The 19,420-nt window shown below is 51.4% G+C and overlaps 1 protein-coding gene and 7 non-coding genes across 8 annotated transcripts in view; 7 read left to right on the top strand and 1 right to left on the bottom strand.

Annotated features, from left to right (window-relative positions):
• Positions 1–17,419, top strand: part of LOC119104677 (uncharacterized) — a 47,777-nt gene extending 30,358 nt beyond the window's left edge. Inside the window, exons 16-23 of the mRNA XM_037228396.1 lie at positions 10,734–10,863; positions 10,999–11,144; positions 11,695–11,929; positions 13,197–13,348; positions 14,057–14,150; positions 14,721–14,833; positions 15,945–16,100; positions 16,835–17,419. Coding sequence (XP_037084291.1) covers positions 10,734–10,863; positions 10,999–11,144; positions 11,695–11,929; positions 13,197–13,348; positions 14,057–14,150; positions 14,721–14,833; positions 15,945–16,100; positions 16,835–17,419 — 1,611 coding nt within the window. The remainder of the gene's footprint in view (positions 1–10,733; positions 10,864–10,998; positions 11,145–11,694; positions 11,930–13,196; positions 13,349–14,056; positions 14,151–14,720; positions 14,834–15,944; positions 16,101–16,834) is intronic.
• TRNAS-AGA (transfer RNA serine (anticodon AGA)) lies at positions 1,206–1,287 on the bottom strand. Its single transcript has one exon. It is a non-coding gene; the product is annotated as a tRNA-Ser (tRNA).
• On the top strand, positions 2,333–2,414 carry TRNAS-AGA (transfer RNA serine (anticodon AGA)). The gene has a single exon. It is a non-coding gene; the product is annotated as a tRNA-Ser (tRNA).
• TRNAS-AGA (transfer RNA serine (anticodon AGA)) lies at positions 3,413–3,494 on the top strand. Its single transcript has one exon. It is a non-coding gene; the product is annotated as a tRNA-Ser (tRNA).
• TRNAS-AGA (transfer RNA serine (anticodon AGA)) lies at positions 5,004–5,085 on the top strand. The gene has a single exon. It is a non-coding gene; the product is annotated as a tRNA-Ser (tRNA).
• On the top strand, positions 6,903–6,984 carry TRNAS-AGA (transfer RNA serine (anticodon AGA)). The gene has a single exon. It is a non-coding gene; the product is annotated as a tRNA-Ser (tRNA).
• TRNAS-UGA (transfer RNA serine (anticodon UGA)) lies at positions 7,758–7,839 on the top strand. The gene has a single exon. It is a non-coding gene; the product is annotated as a tRNA-Ser (tRNA).
• On the top strand, positions 9,120–9,201 carry TRNAS-UGA (transfer RNA serine (anticodon UGA)). The gene has a single exon. It is a non-coding gene; the product is annotated as a tRNA-Ser (tRNA).
• Positions 17,420–19,420: the final 2,001 nt, after the last annotated feature.

Raw genomic sequence — 19,420 nt, 5'->3', positions numbered from 1 at the left:
CCGTTAACACACGTTTGCCTTTGTTATACAAAGTTGGCAAAGTCCGCAGTTTCAAGCCCTGTCTGTCACTCGCGGTGGTGCCGTTAGGCGTCTGCGGTAAAATCAGACCACCTCGATGGGCGCGAGTTCGAAACTTACCGACCGCGTTCACTTCTCAATTAGCAAGGGACAGGCGTTTTGGGCACAGCCACAGTCACATCCTGCTCATGGCAAACATTCCGGTTCACTCGCCAGGAGTCGGCACTTTATAACCTTTGGCTTGTTTGGTGGCGACACCTGAAATCGGCCCCCGCTGCGCACGTTGAGATGGTTTACATTATTTGGGTTGCTTGGATTTAGAGCCCTTACGGCCAGTAATTACTATTTCAAAGTTATGTGATAAAGGGTCCCGGTGGCTCAGCCGTGTTAATGTCCGTCCCGGTGGCTCAGTTGGTTAGAGCGCCTGCATTCCGACCCACCCATCCGTGGCGGAATGGGTTCGAGTCGCTTTAGGGCGCTCGCTATTTGCCCTTGGCAGGTATGGCCTGCGGCCGGTGGCAGCGGTCACGCTAAAGGTCAGTTGACGTCAGAGGGCAGGACGGACCGTGCCGAGCATTGCGGCACGTAAAGCTTTCGCCACTAAATTCTGCCGTTGCCTGGAACTGCGCGATCGGATGGTGGGGGTCAGGGCTCACACAACAAGCACTGCTTAGCGTGAGCGCTGATCCCAGAAATCCATCCATTCAAAGGATTCGGACCAAATTTTAAAAAAGGGGACTGATAACGGTGTGGCAGTACGACACGCACCTCGGGACCCACCCGCCGACACTTTGTCTGCACGCGGACACCCTGCGGGGTGCGCGTTCGACGCTCGGATGGGGGCCCACCAGCGGGACACTTCAGCACCATGAAAGCTAGAGCATGCGGCTCGCTCTGGACGAGCGGGACGTCGCGACTTCGCAGGACAGAGCAAAAAGAGGATGAAATGGCGGATTAGTTTGAGATATTGATGGGGTTATGACCAAGCAGAAGTAGCCTTCAGCGCTTGAAGCCAACCAGGACATTAAAGGACATTGATGGTGGATGGCGATAGAACTACGTGCTTTGTTATCTGAAGACACCAGATCAGTTTCCTCTAGGTCACTGACTTTATTCTGTACATATTGGGTCACTTTCATCAACATACGCCTTCAACTTACTTAATTGCGTTTGCATTAACTATTCGACGCGGTAGGTAGGACTCGAACCTACATCCCCAAAGTGCACCTGATCTCTAGTCAGACGCGTTAACCACTCGGCCACGACCGCCGCGACAGGATTGAGGCGATTTTGTGGCGATCATGACCTATATTTGACCTTCCACAGGTCAACGACCTTACGAAGCACACCTAATTTTTCGATATGAAAAGGTCGGCTATTCAGCTGCTTCAGCTTCAAATAGGTGGCGGGCTTCAACGTTCCGTTGGGAAGTTAGTACACAGAAACCTGTGGGGTGGGGTGGGGGAGACGTTGACCCCTTACCTGAGCGCGTGTTAATGCAATACAGATACAGCTGGAGACATCGACTGAAACTGTCTATGATTATCCTGGCGGCCATTCCAGCCTCCTGTCTATATATAACGCATGCCAACCTTGGTATTACCACGGAATATCCCCCCCCCCCCGTCCCACTCACTGAGGCGTATAGGTCATAACCATATTTGATCCAGCGGGGTTGAGAGGGCCGTTGCGTTAGGACCAGCTCATATGCTGCATGTACGCCGATAATAAAGGTCTCCGTGTGTATTCTTAGGCCATCACGAAACTCGTTTACGTGGCTGCATTTTTATCAAAACGGTATTTTTCTTATAGAGAATGGTGTATCTCGTCACTCTGTTTTGTCTGACTTGGTGCTTCACCGACGCTGGATCAGACTTGATCCGGAAGGTAAACATGGTGTCGCGATTGGCTTAAAGCGAGGGTAAAGCTTTACGGTGTGCTTAAGGGTAAAGCTTAAAGCTTGCTTACTAACGGTAAAGCTTAAAGGTAAAGCTTTACGGTGTGCTCGTGATAAAGCTAATATTGCGGGGAACTGGTGATGGCGGAGACTGGGCAGAATTCCCGGTGTAGTTGATCTGATCGCGACGACTGTAATCATACCGGTCACAGGTTAGGCTAACTTCTCAGAGCGGGCGCTTAGTAAGTCCACACAGATGGAGGCAACCAGTGTGGCCATGTCACACCCAGTGTAGCCTAAGCTACCTCCGGTGGTCGAAAGCAAGTCGTTAGTACTGGCAGCGACGGTGGGTTTCCCGCCCGTGTCGCTGAAAGATCTGCACCTGTGGCGAAAAGGTGTGAGACCCGGGTATGTACAGCGGTCGTGGCCGAGTGGTTAAGGCGTCTGACTAGAAATCAGATTCCCTCTGGGAGCGTAGGTTCGAGTCCTACCGACCGCGTCAAGTGCTTTATGCAAATGCAGATCATCAAGTGGGAGCAGTTAATCCTGTTGCTAATAGCGGCCCAATATTTACGAGATAACATCGGTGACATAGAGACTTATCTATGTCTCCGGGTAACGGAGCGGCTAGTGCGGCCTCACTCACAAAGATCTGGGTACATGGCGAATAATTCTTGCCGATTTTTGGTTGCGGAGATTGGTCTACGTTTTCAAATCAAAGAATATATGCATTGTTAGAGGAGGGTTCCAGGCCCTGTTAACACACGCACACCTTTGTCATACACAGCTGACAATGGTCCATAGTTTCAAGCCTTGTCTGTCATTCGCGGCCATACTGTTAGGCGTCTGACGTAAAATCAGACCACCTCGACGAGCGAACGTTACTTTCGAAAAGTAAGCTAAAACCTTACCGGCCTCGCTCACTTCTCAATGCTACACATTCTTAGGTGGGGACGGCCGTTTTGAGCACAGCCACACTAGTCACACATCCTGCGATGAATACTCACGGCAAACGTCTTGGTGCACGCGACAGTAGTCGGTGCCTTACAAACTTTGGTTTGGAAAGTTTCGTCGCCTAAAATTTATTTCTTTTACATAGTCATAGATGATTTAGATTGTTTTGGGGTTGTCTTGATTTAGCACCCTTTCGATCAGTGATGACCATTTCAGGTCCATGGAAAGAAGAGAATGGATAATGGTGCGGGAAGACGACATGCACCAAGGGACCCATCTGCCGGGACTGTCTGCGCTGAAACCCCTTGCGGGGTGTGTGCTGGGCGCTCGGACGTGGGCCCCACCCGGGGGAAGTGGGGCACACTTGGGCCTACCCGTGGCTGGCGCATGCAGCCTGCCCCAGACAAGTGGGACATCGCAACGACCACCGAAATCGGTGGTCGAAAGAAAGTCGTTAGTACTGGCAGTGACGGTGGGTTTCCCGCCCGTGTCACTGAAAGATCTACACCTGTGGTGGAAAGGTGTGAGGCGCGGATATGTACAGCGGTCGTGGCCGAGTGGTTAAGGCGTCTGACTAGAAATCAGATTCCCTCTGGGAGCGTAGGTTCGAGTCCTACCGACCGCGTCAAGTGATTTATGCAAATGCAGTTAATCAAGTGGAAGCAGTTAATCATGTTGCTAATAGCGGCCCAATGCGTACGAGAGAACATCGGGGACCTAGAGGAAACTTAACTATGTCTCCTGGTAACAGCGCGGGTAGTGCCGCCTCACTCACAAATATCTGGGTACATGGTGACTGTGCAGGATACAGCGAGAAAGGAAACAAAATGCCGGATTACCTTGAGACACTAATGGGTTCATGACTAAGCAGAGCTAACCTTCGGCGCTAGGTCAATCAGTATTGGTCGACAGTAAAGGTGGTTTGCCCGTCGGTCCGGAAAACCAGAGGTACGGGGTTTGATTCCCCGCGGTTCCTGCCACTCCTGCCTGGGTGAGAGGCAGGCGACGCCATGCAGGCTCAATAGTTAAGTGCGTCCTAGGCCCCAATGGCGCTGACACACGGTTTCCGGTGCACACAGCTGAAAGGCATTGTGTTGTTTTGCACTGTATTATGTCCATAATTTCATACACATTGGAACGTAGTTATTACAGCACCGTGTCAAAATTATAGATGAGAACGTGCAGATAAACAAACATGTAATACACAGACAACTATTCACCGGCTACCAATGGCATTAGCGCTGAAACAGGTGAGCTCTCACCGCGCGCACGATGCTGTGTTAGTTTTGTTTTGTCGGCTGGCAGTGCATTATACAACACTGGCGCGTGGTACCCAAAACGTTTCCTTCCGGCCTCGGTTCTCGATCTATGGAGGTATAGGAGGCAGTCTTGCCGAGTGGGTGGCGTGCGTGTATCACGGTTTAACACAGTCATGGCTCTCAGCACATCAGGCTCGCCGTGCAGCGTCGCCTGTGAGCCAGGGTGACCACCTGAAGCTCTGCCACGTGTCGAGGTGTCTGCCATCCATCGAAGTGTCTTACGCAGGACACACATTGTCAAATCTACGTCCACCAAAACTCACCATGGCAGCAAAGTTTGAGATCCTTTGGATTCAATCACAGTTGTTTTTGTGTGTCATTTCCATAAACCATGAGATAGTACCTAACCTGCATGAGCACCAACTCCATCACTGGAATTTTGATGACACCATCCGGAAGCAGTGCCGCACATGGGACAGGCCTATCAGCCCACCCATACACTGGCGGCTGAGCTCGGACACGTATGAATCCCAGAATAGGCCGCTGTTAAAGACGACACCTAGGTTCCTCACCTCCGCACACGGTTGCAGCGCAGCGTTACCAAACGTTACAGTGAAGTCCGGAAAAGCGCGTAGCTTTTGACGGCTGCCAAATGTGATAAGCTGCGCTTTGGCTGCGTTCACCTCAAGGACATGTCAACGAATACTGGAAACATTCCGACAACCGGATACAACTGGTGTGACCATGTCAAAGCAGAAGTTACCTTCGGCGGTCGAAAGCAGATCGTTAGGACCGACAGTGGTTGTGGGTTTCCCGCCCACGTCGCTGACAGACCCGCACCTGTGATGAAAAGGTGTGGGATAGCAATGCGCACAGCGGTCGTGGCCGAGTGGTTAAGGCGTCTGACTAGAAATCAGATTCCCTCTGGGAGCGTAGGTTCGAGTCCTACCGACCGCGTGCAATGTATTATGCAGTCCAGCTGAGGCTAGGTGTTACCTGGAAAAGTGACATGCACGTTCGTTCGGTGTAAATACTCCGTGCCTTGTCGTTTCTAGTGCCGAGTCGTTCACGCTAATCATGGAAGGATGCCGTTGCTGTATGAGCCGGTTCCAGGCTTCCTTTCCCCTAGGCATCGTTAACATATCACCCACCTGCGATCGGGAGGACCGTTGCGTGAGAGCCAATTTGCTCACTGCTCGTACACCGATAATGAAGGTAACCGGGCTTACAACCCAACCATCCCGGGAGAGGAGGTGCAAGGCTGCCTTTTCATCAAACCTGATTTCTTGAAATACTAACTGGCGTATTTTCTTACTCTTGTCTCGTTCGCCTCCGTGCTTTTTCGACACTGGACCTGGCGTGATTTTTAAGCCAGCTTTGCTTTGTCGTTGTCTTCCAACGCGCTCGTTGGGTGGGGGGTGGAGGTGGACATGGGTCAAGTTAACCTCGTCCGCAAATTTTTCCATGAAAAGCTTAAAAGACACGGCGCAGCTACGCCAATCTTCGTGCGCCTGTTGGTAACTGAATAGCCACCTTTTGTTGTCACAATTTAGATATGCCTTGTAAGGTTTCTGACCTATTCCAGGTCAAATTCAGCCAATGGCTGTCAGAAAAAATCAGGTCATGCCTGTGTTTCAGCGAGAGCAGCTTCCATGAACTGGTTCAACATGATGCACCAGCGTAGTGCTGGATGAGATCATACAACTTTGAGATAGCTTCGTAGCCAAGTAGGCTATTGAAGATACGGTTACGACTAATTTCGTTGACCTTAGGCCAGGTGTTGAGGCTAGATCAATTTCAAACTTAAACCACTTTATTGCTGATCGTGTCGCTTTCTCCTGTTGTTTTTGACGCCTTTTTCGAATTCCTGGGTCGCAGCCATGTCAAAAGTGGTCTTATTTTGACTTTATGGGGGTTGGAGGAGGTCACTGACCTTGAAGAACCTCGATCAAGCTTTTGGCTTGGGGAGCATGCCGCGTAGGGTAATACTTGGTCCCGATTTTGAATTCGAAAATAAAAACAATCCTTAGGAGCATGGCTATTTGCACGTTATAGATGTCAAATAATGCCACTGACCTGATGTAAACACCAGTGATATTTTCCTCATAGCTCGTATCTGGGCTTAGGCTGGTTTAGTGAGAATGTATGAGGTCATTTGGTCATCGATCCAAAGTTTCACTTATTTGACCTTAAATTGGCCCGAATTTCAAGCCGAAGTGGCATCAAAATTGGACACAACTGAGTGAGCATCGAGCCTCATCTAATCTGTGCGTTTTTTTGTGTGTTTTTGGTGGGGTCTCCCTAGCTCTCTTAGTATTCGAGATTACAGGAGGGTCAAATGAATGTCGCGCCCTTCACCCGAGCATATTGCAGTAAACCAGCCACCTGAGCGCATGTGTCAAAAGGGATGCATGGCCTCCTGGTATGCTCGCGATACCGTGAACATTGCGGGAACTGGTGATGGCGGAGGCTGGGCAGAATTCCCGGTGCAGTTTGCATGTAACGCGGTCGTGATGATAATAGCTATGCTGGTCACAAATTGTGACAAAAATCGGAGCAGCCCCACGAGGTCGCCTGGCAGCGGTCCGTACCACACAATCCCCGGTTTGTTCAGTGACGTTAGCTGGCATCAGTTCCGTTCCGTTGCTGGGGACAGCTGCCGTGACGAGCAGAAGTTACCTTCGGCGGCTGAAAGGGTGATGACGGTTTACCCGTTCGTGTCGCTGAAAAGTACGTATTTGTGGCGAAAAGGTGTGAGGCGGGGGTATTCCGGGGCGGTCGTGGCCGAGTGGTTAAGGCGTCTGACTAGAAATCAGATTCCCTCTGGGAGCGTAGGTTCGAGTCCTACCGACCGCGTGAAGTGCTTTATGCAGTCCAGCTGCAGCTGAATGTCACCTGGCCAAGTTGACGCGCGTATATACATACATAAACATGCATGCATATGCATACATATACAGGTCAGTTTGTTCCGCGAGAACAGGATTATCTCTCGTTGCTAGCGGAAATCAATGTTTCACACGTTTTATCGACGAATGCATTCTGTGGCATGACATGATTCCGGGCTTCCGTGTACCTACGCGTTGTGTGCCACATATAAATCGCAAGATTTGGCATGAAACTGGGTTGCCTTGGAGAGCGTACGTTTTAATCACACTGATCACGCCTCGTTTTAATACGGGATATATGTGGTAATATGGTAAATATGGCATATGTGGTAAATATGGTAATAAGTAATATGGTAAACTGAGAATGCTGCTTTGAGCGCACCGATGGTTGTCTGGATGCGCCGGACGCACTAAACCCTTGGAAGTGGATTATGGCTATACATGCGTTTACCAGTTTTATAATCGAGCAGACGAGCGCCAGGGCGATTTTCTTCGCTACACGTACACCGATGGTGATGAAAACGGCGCATACGATCGGCCTGTGCGGAAGAAGAAGTGCCAATATGCATTTACGTCAGAGCCGCACTTCTAAAACGACCACCTGTGGTCGTTGCCACCTGTAGCACAGATGTTGCCATTGGAATGTCAGTGGGTGATGGAGCTTGATGAGTCGGAGGGGGCTGAGTGAGCGCAGAGCTTCGCCATGCGTTTCTGGCACAGGTGCATCACCTTTCTGCCCAGCAAGCAGTCGTGGCCGAGTGGTTAAGGCGTCTGACTTGAAATCAGATTCCCTCTGGGAGCGTAGGTTCGAACCCTACCGGCTGCGATCAGCTCTTTATGTTCGGCACTCCCGAGGACTTTCACGAGTTCCGACGAGACCTTCGCATCACATCTCGGCCGTTTGGGGCCCCGCCAGGCCATGTGGTTCCGACGACGTTCCCTCATTCTTGAAACCAGCACGCTTCCTCGTTTGCAGGCTGGCCACCGTACCAGGAACTCAGGTGGCAGCGCATTAAGAGGTCTCCGACTGGCATGTCCTGGTCACTTATGCATGGAAATCACATGGATTGGGTAGTTGGTAGTTGTTGGTTGGCATGACACTCGTGTTGGCATGCGGTTGGACGGAAATGATTCCTTGGTTACCTTGGGTAGCAAGGCGCTGATCATATCGCGTTGTGATCGATTCTTTTAGAAGAAGGCTTGGGTGCGACCGGAACATCTTAAGTCACTTATTTTCATCTATGATTGTGGCAAGCAAGTGCGAGACATGGTTGAAAGCAATTGGAAAAGTGATGGGATTTGACGTCATTTTTCTACGTAATGCGCATTGGCACCATGCAAGAATCGATACGATTGTGATTAATCGGTTCTCAGGTACAGAACGTTTCACACAGCTTTTGATGCGGTGGGCAAACATGATTTATATGGTTTAGGAGCATTCTACGAGTGAAACACTAATGCTCATGCCAGTGTGGTGAAGCAGGACATCCTATGGCATGTTTACTGGGCGGGAAAAAATCCCTCTCCTTCTACCATGAACTCTCCCCAGTGAAATGGGAGAGAAAAAGGGACTTCGATGTGGAATGCAGCTTTCAAAAATATTGGTAGAGACTGCGCTAGCAACTTTAAAGTCCAGCGATCACAACAAAATTATTTAACTCAATCCTAAACAAAGTCCTAATGACGTTTTGAGGAGTCGTAGCTTGCAGGGCAATTGCACCTTGCTGGCATGTAATGAAGCTTTTGCTTCCTGCATAGCTGCCATGAGATATTCTTTGCCCTTTGATCTGATTCGACGCTGACTGAAATCCCTGACTAAGATGAGGCTCCAGTCCGGGTTTTGTCGAGGTAAATCCAGTTATCTAAGCTCTGACAAAACTTTGATCTGCTTTTATTACCGTTGTCACCCATGCAATATTAATGAGTGAAATGGACGACCAGGCTGAACTGCTTGGAGGCAGTTTTGCTGCTCAAAATGACAGCTGGTAAGGATTTGGGTTATGCCGAATTACAAAGTTCCGATAATGCCCTTCGAAAGGATTTTCTGTCCGCGATGCTGAAAAGCGTGCATTTCTTTCGAAAACGTAGTGCGCGGTCGCCGTTGTGGCGGTCGTGGCCGAGTGGTTAAGGCGTCTGACTTGAAATCAGATTCCCTCTGGGAGCGTAGGTTCGAACCCTACCGGCCGCGTTCACTGCTTTATCGATTGCAATTCTAGCTGCGGTTATTTGGAATAGTTGAAACGCGTTGGCGGGATCCGCTAGTTCTGGATGGATACCGGAGGGGACTTATGCCTGATGCGTACGACGACGAGATATTACATTATTGACAACGTGAAGGTGATCCAATCCATGGGAATCACATGGAGTGGGCAGTTGGTTAGTTAGCCAGTGTACAAATAGAGGAGTGGCTTATTGGTAGCCTAACTTCACAAAGCTGCAGAGACGTTGTGGATGACCCCAATGCATGGGGATTACATGGAGTAGGTAGTTGGGTCGTCAGTGTACAAATAGAGAAGTGGGTAATTGGTAGACTACCTTCACAAGGCTACAGAGACATGGTGGATGGCCTTTGTCTATCGTTGCTTGTGGAGATACACACATGCTTTTTCTAGCTAAGAATACATGCTTTAGGTCTGGGCTTCTTTTCACAAACGCATTATTCGTCGTGCATAGCTGGCAAAAGTGTGTGGTATGAAGCCGCGTCTATCAGTCGTAGTCGTGTGGTTAGGCGTTTCATGTCAAGGTAGGTCACTTCTACGAGCATAGATTTTAACGGCACTGGTCGGGTTCTGTCATAATACACATTTTAAGTTGAGAACGGGTGTTTTGAGCTCGCTAATAATTTGTTTAACGTTCAGAGAGTAACATCTGGGTGAGTATCATATGGGTTAGCAATCACAACCGAAAATATTTATCAGCGAAAAAACCGAACTTACACGGTGAAAATTAGGATCGTTTAGCGTGGCGACGCGTGGAACATGCTTGATGCTACACAGGTTTGGCGCAGGTGCTGAGCTTTGGGATCAAACCAGGTCAAATGTTTCCTGGCAAGGGCAATGACAGCCGAAATGTATGGTAGTTTTGGCTAAACGATGACGACAATTTTCTGACAAAGCTGATAAAGGGCGAAGTTTTCGAGATACCCACGCACATGTCTGAAGTCACGAGCGTGTGAGGCCTTTATCTCGTTGCCGTCGCACTTCCCCTGTGCTCTTCCGCGAACAGCGGTACCAACTTCCGGTAGACGAGACTTTTGTGGAGTGGTGAGGTTCAAGATCGAATTAAGTGAGGGATCTGTTCGATTGCTAACCCGCTTGGTGTCATACCACCCATTTATCACATCATTCGCATATCTTGCTATAATCATTATATCATGTGGCATACGCAATGTGATGTCACTACAAGTATGACATCAGAAGTAGGTATCTCCCGAAGAAATGTTCCTATTCGATGGCTCGGACTGTTCCATCTCTCTCCTGTGCTTCCACTCCTCTTTCATTCTTCCATTCTACTCCATGGTAACTTTACTATCATTCGTCGGTCCCGCCCGTCAACGGTATGCGCATATTCCGACTTTACCCGGCCGGATCTAGAATGCGACAGGCCGATTCGGCTCGTGTGTGGTTTATTCGACATTTCGTTCTCTTAGCAGAAGGTGCACCAAACGTCGCTTTCTGCAACTGCTAACCTCGCCTCTGAACACGGGTGTTTTGTTTCCAGGCCTCACTTCAGCATCACAGCGATCAGCAGGCCAACCTGGCCCGGCACCTGGTGGGCAACATGAGGAAACTACATGCTGCCGGATCGTCAATAGATGTCGCTGCTGAAGACTCCCCTCCAGCTATAGAAGGTACTCCCGAGTTCATCATTCATATCCATGCTGTTTTGCCTGTTCAACGGATGTAAGCAAAATAAAATAATGCAAGACAAAACTGAGTGCCGATTAGTTCTACCAGTATTTGTATCTTGTGCGTCGTATCCCCAGAGGAACCGGATGCTACTGTAGCAGACAGCCTGCGGGTAGACGAGCCTGAACGACTGGTACTGCCATCTCCCGGTGTCCGACGGAGACAGGTCGACAAGAAAACAGTGGATAAACTTCAGGAAATCAGCACTGATCTTTTGTCACAGGTCAGCACGACCTTGGTGGTGGAAGTGGATAAGTTAATTATAATCGCTCCCAGCCAGCCTCCATCGGTGATGTCTACTGGTCGAGAAAACCTTTACAATAGTTGACAAGCGATGGCTATCGACGTTTGTGCATAGTGTCCCTGAACGGATTACAGAACGTCACTGAAATAAAACGCTAAACACTAAAGCAAAGAGATTGCTGGCATCAATAGCTCGCTGTCGATGTCACGAATGTATCAATGCCGTTTTATTGTCCTATTTGCGGGCTTAAAGTATGAATGCATTGCTGAATTGAGTAGCAGCATCACCCACACATTTTCAGGTGTCACCAATGTGTCCGGTGATAACAAAACATTGTGGATTTCTTCGACATTTAATGTGCCAGTGCACACTTTCCTTACCGGAGGGAGTAGATCATATAGTAGTTAAAGGTAATTTATCGTCGTCACCGTTTATTGATACGAAACACACCAATATTGCACCCCATGAGGCTGAAAAATAGCTACGCAATAGTCGCAGCCGTGATGTAATGCCTTTCCTCCCACTGCAGGCGAAACGCTTGGAGAAGGTGCTCGGTCCCCGGCAAGGAAAGCGGCCTACCAGATCGTTCTCTCAAGGTCATCACAGCAGAGCTTGGCCCAGAACGGGGGACTCCCCTGATTGGCTGCGTTCGCATAAATCTTCTTGGCAACCTGCTGATTGGTCAGCCCTTCCAGGACAGCTCAGTCGGAAAGTGGAAGAGCTTCAGCGAGAAATGCTCATGCTCTGCACTGCACGTGGTTCTGGTAAGTCTTATGGTTGTGGCAGCACAAGACTGAAATATGGAAAAGAAAGCTTATGTACGCGTATGGGCATTGGGTGCCGATTTCTGCAATGTATGTATACGTGACTGTGTATTTTCTGAAGTTCTTGACTTAAGTCGGTCGCACAAAGGTTCTCGCTTGTTTGTTGGCTGTACGGGCAGGATATTTGTATGATTTTCGTTTCATTGCTACTGTGACTAAATAACTTACCATCGGCATGATCCACGGCCTACCAACTATGATAATTGCCATGCTAGTCCGTGATCATGGGTGTATATTCACAAAGTAATTGAACGTCTATTTTTTACCATGATTTCATTACTTACTGATAAGACCTGAGGGTACCGTATTTAGATCATCCAGCGAATCTAGCGCTGTCCGACGCAGAGATGTGCTAGTAGCGCAGCGCCGGAGCACCCAATGTCACCTTCTCCCAAACCGGCCTCAAATACCACAAACTGTGTCGTATGCCGACATAGATGTAGCCACGACCACTAAGCATTTGCATAACTCAGTTTACTGCGATCAGTTTCTCTAAAATGCTGTCGTTTCCACACAACACTTGTGCCATGGTCACCATGAGCGTGAACATCTCTAAAGTCACCTTTGTTGTCGAGAAAAAATCGCTAGGCCTTGGCTGGCTGAAAGCCAGTTAATCTTCCAGCAGTCATAAGAAAGCCCTTTTAGCCTTACTTCTCGTCGAATAACCAGGAGAAAGGAGAGATGTGTGCGGAAGTATTTCGGTCCCATGTCTTGAGCAAAGCGATTATGAGTAGTGTTCAGTTGTTGAGTGTTGTTAGTCATGAGAAGTGTTTTTGATTAGATCATGAGGTAAGGTGCCGTTGTCTGCCAAAGGTGTCGTTGGCTGAAATATTAATGCAGCTATCTTTCCTCTCTCCTGGACGAAATTTGCGACTAGAAGTACTGTCTCATGCAAGTGTGGAATGCTCCTCAAAAATGCACTTTATAACTGACGTAATGCCAGCGGCCATTTTTTAAGTTGTGCCGGAATGCTGAACATCATGACGATTCCGCCTGCTAAACTCATGAGAGGAAGACATTCTACAGCATTCATAAGTCCTATACGTATAAGTTTCCAAATGCGACGGCCCTATTTGCTGGTGATCAGGCACACGCTGTATGGTGATTACAATCATTTCGGTTATGGTCTCGCTTGTCGTCGCCGCAGATGGAATCTTAGGGCGCATGGCAAACTGAAGCAAAACGCAGTGATTTTCTGTCATTACAGGCACACCTCAAAGTCCGTCCGGCTCTCATGACCTCAGCCTGAGCTCTGCCCTCGAGGAGGCAGCGCCATCTAGTGACGAACTCAGTCCCGAGAAAACGGCCACCTTCACATTTCGTCTGCCAGTGGCCTCCACCCAAGAGAAAGCCCACCAGGTGCTGTGGGTGCATGACGATGGACTTTCAACGAAAATAGTCGGCAGTGGTTGTATTAACTTCGTCACAGCTGTTGGTGAGATCAGCCAACGTATTCGAGCAGCGTTGAGGGCATGCTTTGAATTCCTTTCCGTGTTGTTTTCGAACAATGTTAAGGAGCTGAAAGAATTGATATGCGTGGCTCCCACATATCGTTTAAGTGCGAATGGACTCAAACGCGGCTCACCTAAGGCATCGTGATCTGTATCTTACCATACAGCAGAGGGCATCTTTTCCGCACTTTAATTTGCAGATTCTTTTAGGATAGGAATCGCTTTAATGAAATATATTGGAAGGTCTCAGGATTTATTTATGAGTGCATGGGTTTTGCATGCTAATGCGTGGTACGAAATATGTGTCATGCGCGGTCTTACGTCATTAGGCATAGGTAGAAGTTTGTATATCCTCCAGAAGGCCATGTCCCCTCCCCCTGATGTTGTGTGTCCCTCCCCCCCCCCCCCCACATTGCCACGTCAACCCGAATGTTTTTAGGGTTGAGAAGAGCCATGGGTTTTTAGAGGAGGAAAAATTCATGGATCTCCTTTTCCTTCCAATAATGTACATTGCCCCATCACCTCCTCTTCCAAAAAACCGCTTTGTACGGAGTCTTGTCCCTGCAATGGCATGAGCACCAGAAAGCTAATGCGGCAGTGTTTGCGACCTCTCCAGGAGTTGGACTCTCTCGAGCAGCTCGGTCTTCCACCAGAGGAGACTCAAGAGGAGGTGTCAGTCCAGGGCGACCTCATGTGTCCTACTACTCCAGGTCAGACTGCGCGGCTGAGTGATAGCTAGTGTGACCAACAGCAGCCATGGCGCTTTTTTGTAACGTTGCCCCATTATTACCACAGGTTTTGCGCGCGCCTTTTGCAACCTGTGATGGGCCTTCTGAGTTATGCTCCCTCTCCTTCAGCTAGGCGTAACTGGCGCGCTGGCGGACTGTTCAACGCCCAAAACAAGCGGAACGGTTTATCATTCGCATTTTAACAGGCTTTATTTTACACTGTCGCTAGTCGCAAGAGGATATATCGCATCTAGTCTCAACTGATCCGAGTCCCGTGACAAATTTTGGAAGACACAGTTCAGCACAAGCCTACATCCATATTGCTGCCTCATAATGACGTCGGGGTCGCAGCTGCTCCTCGCAGTCAGGCGCGACAGTGTATAATATTCGCGAATGCGTTTTACCCTAAGTAACGAGTTTCACAAAACGTTGCACCTGATGGTGCGTCACCACTTGCCTGCCATCTAGCGTCGCATAATCCGAACCGCGCGCCATCTATTGGCGACTATGGCGTGCTCACCGACCCCCGGCGTGGCCGGTGCCTTGCTCCAGAGGAGGCGACCTCACCCTGCTCCTCATCGCGCTCATCGGTGGAGGACCTCGGGGCGGCGGCCAAGTGGAGGGACAAGGCAGACCTGTACACCTCCTACGACCAGACGCTCAAGGTCGGTCACGACGTCGAGGGTCAAAGCACGGTGTCAGGTGTGGTGTCACGGAATGATTGAGACGAGATGTCGGCACCACCGATTGCCTTATGGTTCGGACTGACGCCCTCGTCTGGTGTCAGTATGTACACCACATTGTGCATACTAATACACCAGACGGGGACAATAGCTGCCAATTATTATTATTATATCAAATTAGCATAAGCGCTAGCCAATATGGGTGTCGCGGATTGCGTTTGCCACGGTGCATAACTACAGGGTGGGTCATTCGTGGTGACTCGTTCACTGGTGATGGGGGGGTGAGAGAAAGATCCACGTCCAGGGAAAAGGCGACGCCACGCACGATGTCCTTGGCAAGGGGCAAACGTCAAATGATATTGCCAGTGCAAAGTTTCTGGGCTAACACTGTGATCGCAGCACATGGACATGACCAGGGTGCAACTCCAAATTTCAAGGCAAACTCAAAGGGGAGGGCATGACGGAAGCAGTTCGCACCTCTCTAAAGCATGCCCCGTGGGGTGTTCAGATCTGTCGTCAGCTCTGAGGGTAAGTTCGACGTCTGCGATCCGATGCGTTTTCTCAGCGACGCATTTGGACAAAGCTGGTTGTCGCAGTGGGGTCACGCGGTATCAAGCCCGTAAGGTGGCGTCAAATTTTAGGTGTGCATTTTTCAGGGTCGCTGAGCAAAGCCACTGCCGTGTCCCTCTCTCTCTCTCTAGCATTGCGGTATCGCTATGGTTGTATTGTGCTTTGGCACTGTTGAAGCGTTTTCTGTCGGCCGTTTTCTTCTCGGCAGTTGTTTATGTTTTCGCACATGAGCACGCAACCTTTTTGGCTTTGGAAGTACTGGTGATCAAACATGTGCCTGGATCTCATGGTGGATCCGGGGTTCCGCAGGGTTCCATGTTAATGGGATTCAGGGGTTGTTTTTTGGGAGTTCCAGACACATGTCAGCTAGTTATTACTAGCACTTGTCTGCGTCCTGACGGTTTTTGTTTTGTGGTGAGGACCGCTAGCAGCAGATTTCAAAAGCTTTGGCGGTCTTATTCCGTGCTTTTTCACCTTACCTCAAGTTTTCCGTACGGCTCCAACTGGTGAAATTTGTCTGCAGGAAATGCAACGCGAGCTGGAAACGGTGGAGGCTGACTATGCGCTGGACCGTCGGCGCAAGAGCTCCGATGACGTCATATCGACTCCCTCGTCTTACCGCAGTCGCTCCTCCAGCATACCCTCCTCGGAAGACGTTGACGAACCAAGACTTTTTCAGGTATTTTCAGACTTTTCAGGTGCGTGACCTGATGTACTTGTGAATGGCGTTGACGCTCATTTACGGACAGTTGCTGCAGCCTCCAATACACCTGTCCGCACTAAAGACTAGTCATAACTGTATTCCTCGCAAAAAACCAAGAGAGTGGAGAGATAGATGCGTTGACGTTTCGATAAAGGCAAGTTACTGGAAAATCAATGAGTCGATTTCTCAGCTCTCCGGGTTTCTCTACGAGGCATAATGTTATTACTATTGTTTTATCTATTTGCGTAGTGCTCTTGCACTTAACAACCGCCCGTACTTACGATCTTTTTTCTTTCATAGACATTAATTTTCTTTCGGGCCTGATGAGGATGGGCGTGCTGAGCCATGCGGGTCAAATCTGAAAACTCGGCCGCTTCGCAAAGTGCTTGCTTGAGCTGACGATCGACCTAACGCCATCAGTGCGTTTCTTTGCTATTCGATTTCGTGGTCTGCTACAGACTTGTAGAATATGGTCACATTTGCCTTCTGCAAAAAGCACGCCAAAAACGAAAACGGAGCCCCTCACCCGTCCATTTCATGGCCTTCTCCCGTGTGAATCAGTCGATCATGAGTTTTATTCAATTACAAAATATACTTGGTCTACGGTTTTTGAGGCTTTTGTTTTGGTTGAACCGTAACTTCCATCGCTCCACGTCTTATCCGCAGCACTTGCATGCATTCCCCCACACCGACAGCGTTCCGTTCCTCAGATGGTCGAGCAGCCAGAACACCTAATCGAGGAGGAGGAAGACGACATCGCCGATAGCCAATCAGAGCGCAGCGACTGGAGCGCGAGCGCTCTGCGCATGCGCCGTCAGCACGCCTCCCCGAGTGTGTCTTCTGCGTGCGAAGAGCGGCCGTTCACGGCCGGCGCCACAAGAACTTTTGAAATTCCAACCGTGGACACGCGCAGTCTCTCCGGCCTTCCTCCTGCTTCCAACGCTCCCGTGTTGGTGGCGGCCCAGCGAACCGTGTACTCGGTCGACGAGGGTCTTGTCAAGGTTACCGTCAGAGAGCAAGCCGAAACACCGCCGCCGTCGCCGGTGGCTGACGTCACTGGGACGGCGGAGGAAAGCGTGAGCCTGCGGCCAGCGCCGTCGGAGGAGAGTGACCGTCTGTCCAGCACGACGCCCACCCCGACGGCGAGCCCGCTACTGCTCCGGCAGACCGAGGTCACGGGGTCAAGGTCGCCAATGCGGCCGAGCCTGTCGGTGACGTCGCAGGACTCGACGCCGAGCGCCGAGGGCAGCGAAGCCGACTCGGCGACGCCGTGCGAGGGGCGCCTCGCTGCTTAGCGCCGCCGCATTTCCCGCCGCGTTCGGTGCTGACGCCGGCCGACCTTCGGACCAGTCCAAGCGTAGCGTTCTGAGTCAGGCCGGCTCCAGCCAGAGCATCCGCGGCATGATCGACAAGTTCAACAACATCTCGGACACGCCGGAGACCAGCACCCCAGTGACGTCACGTAAAGAGCTGGTCACGTCACGGCCGCGGCTGGAGCCGCCCAACCTGGCGCTCCAGTTGCAGAAGAGCTTGTCAGACGGCGTGGTGGCGTCAGCCTCGTGTGCGGACGACAATGGAGACGAAGGGGGCGATGTCAGTGCTGCCGTGCAGGCGCGCTCCGCCAGCGGCAGCGCCGTGCCGCAGCTGGAGCCATCTGTCGGCGACCTGGCCAAGTCGAGCTCGCTGCCGGCGGCCGGTAGAGGCGCTGACGGTCTGGGCCTGGCCGCCCTGCCTCCCCGCTGGAGCCCGCTGCCGCCGATCGCGAGTCAGGTGCCGCGCCTGACCAGCTCGCCGGTGTCTGCGCGGACGCGCATTCTCCCTGACCAGCAGTCGCCCCCCTCCCCCATGACGCCGTCCTCCTCTGGCGTGACGTCGCCGCTCAGTTTGACGTCATCGTTGGTCGCGACGTCATCCGGCGCTCTAGACTCGTCGCTTGATTCGTCGTTCGACTCGGCGTTCGAGCACTCGCGCGCTCGCGAGTCGCGCGGCTCGGTGGCCAGTGCGCGCGCCGAGCGCCTGCGCCGGGCGCGCGACGAGTTCTTTGGTGCCACGTGGTCGGCGTTGCCGGCGGGCGCCGAGGGCGGCGAGCGTGTGGACGGCGCGTTTCCGTTCGGCGCCGGCGCGGAGAGTCCGCTACGCCCGCCGCGCCGTCGGGAGAACGCGCGGTCCGCCGGTCTGGCGCACAGCAAGAGCACCGGAACCATTAACGAGGTTGTGCGCCTTAGTGACGTCAGCTGCGGCAGCGACTTCAGTGACATCAGCGTCGAGGACGCGCGACCGGAGGTGCCGTCAGCGGCGGCACCGGCAGCCGCCGGCGGGGGCAAGTCGGCCGGCTCGCGGGTGGCGCACTTCCTGCGGCTGCGCCACGCCAAGAAGCGGAAGGGGGCGGCGATCGGCGCGTTGATTCGCCAGAGCATGGCCATGGGCGCTAGTCAGCCGCCGCCGCCGCCGGTGATTGGCGCAGATGCGGAGGCTCCGCCCACCGCCTCGCCGCCTGCGCCAGTCAGGAGCTGTCCCTCGACGCCGATGCTGGAGAGGGCGGAGCAGAGGCCAAGGTCGGGCTGGAGGCCGCGGAAACTGTTCCGGTCGCCGACGCCCGAAGGAAAGCGGTAGGATGGTGCAGTCGGGTTTTGTTGTCAAGGGGTATGGTGTGTTGGGTACCAATTGGAGTTAAAGGTCACCGACTTTTCAAAAATATGATGGGGGAATTCTTCTGCGATATGATTTGTTTGTGCGTCCACTTCCCCGTTTCGGACTGCTGTTTTCTCGCACGCGTGTTGTCGTGCGGCGACAGGTTATGCTCAGCATGCGCCTAGGAGCTATTCGGAGCTGTACACGGGATCAGTAATGAAAACATATTTGTGTTCGATAAACCATTTAGACATGAGATGTATTTCACCTACCATGGAAGTGGGGGAAAAGGATGGGTTTTCTCCAGTTGGTACGCTTAGAGTACTTGTCATGTCTTTGCCCCCTCGAACCTACACTTGGTGGTGATGGCACCGAAGTTGAGCTCGTCGTCTGTTCCCAGACACATCACAGACGTGTCCCACGGGAACATTCTCGATGTTTCCAGTATGTTTGGAAACCAAAGAGTCGGTCCCAGCTAGAGGTGACCCGCTGTCGTTGCCGGCCAGCTGTCAGTGGTGGCAAAAGTGTACGACCGCATCGCAACGGTGTACGACCGCATCGTCCACACAGTACTGCAGACTGTTTCCGAGCTTACTGAGCTGCTGTCTGGCGTTCGAGGCATGCGAGCCTCTTTAGTGTTGACACGGGGTGCAGCATGTGACTTG

The sequence above is a fragment of the Pollicipes pollicipes genome, unplaced genomic scaffold, assembly GCF_011947565.3.
Source record: "Pollicipes pollicipes isolate AB1234 unplaced genomic scaffold, Ppol_2.1 Scaffold_6052;HRSCAF=7182_pilon_pilon_pilon, whole genome shotgun sequence".
NCBI classification, from domain to species: domain Eukaryota; kingdom Metazoa; phylum Arthropoda; class Thecostraca; order Pollicipedomorpha; family Pollicipedidae; genus Pollicipes; species Pollicipes pollicipes.
This window is presented reverse-complemented; position numbering and strand designations above follow the sequence as displayed.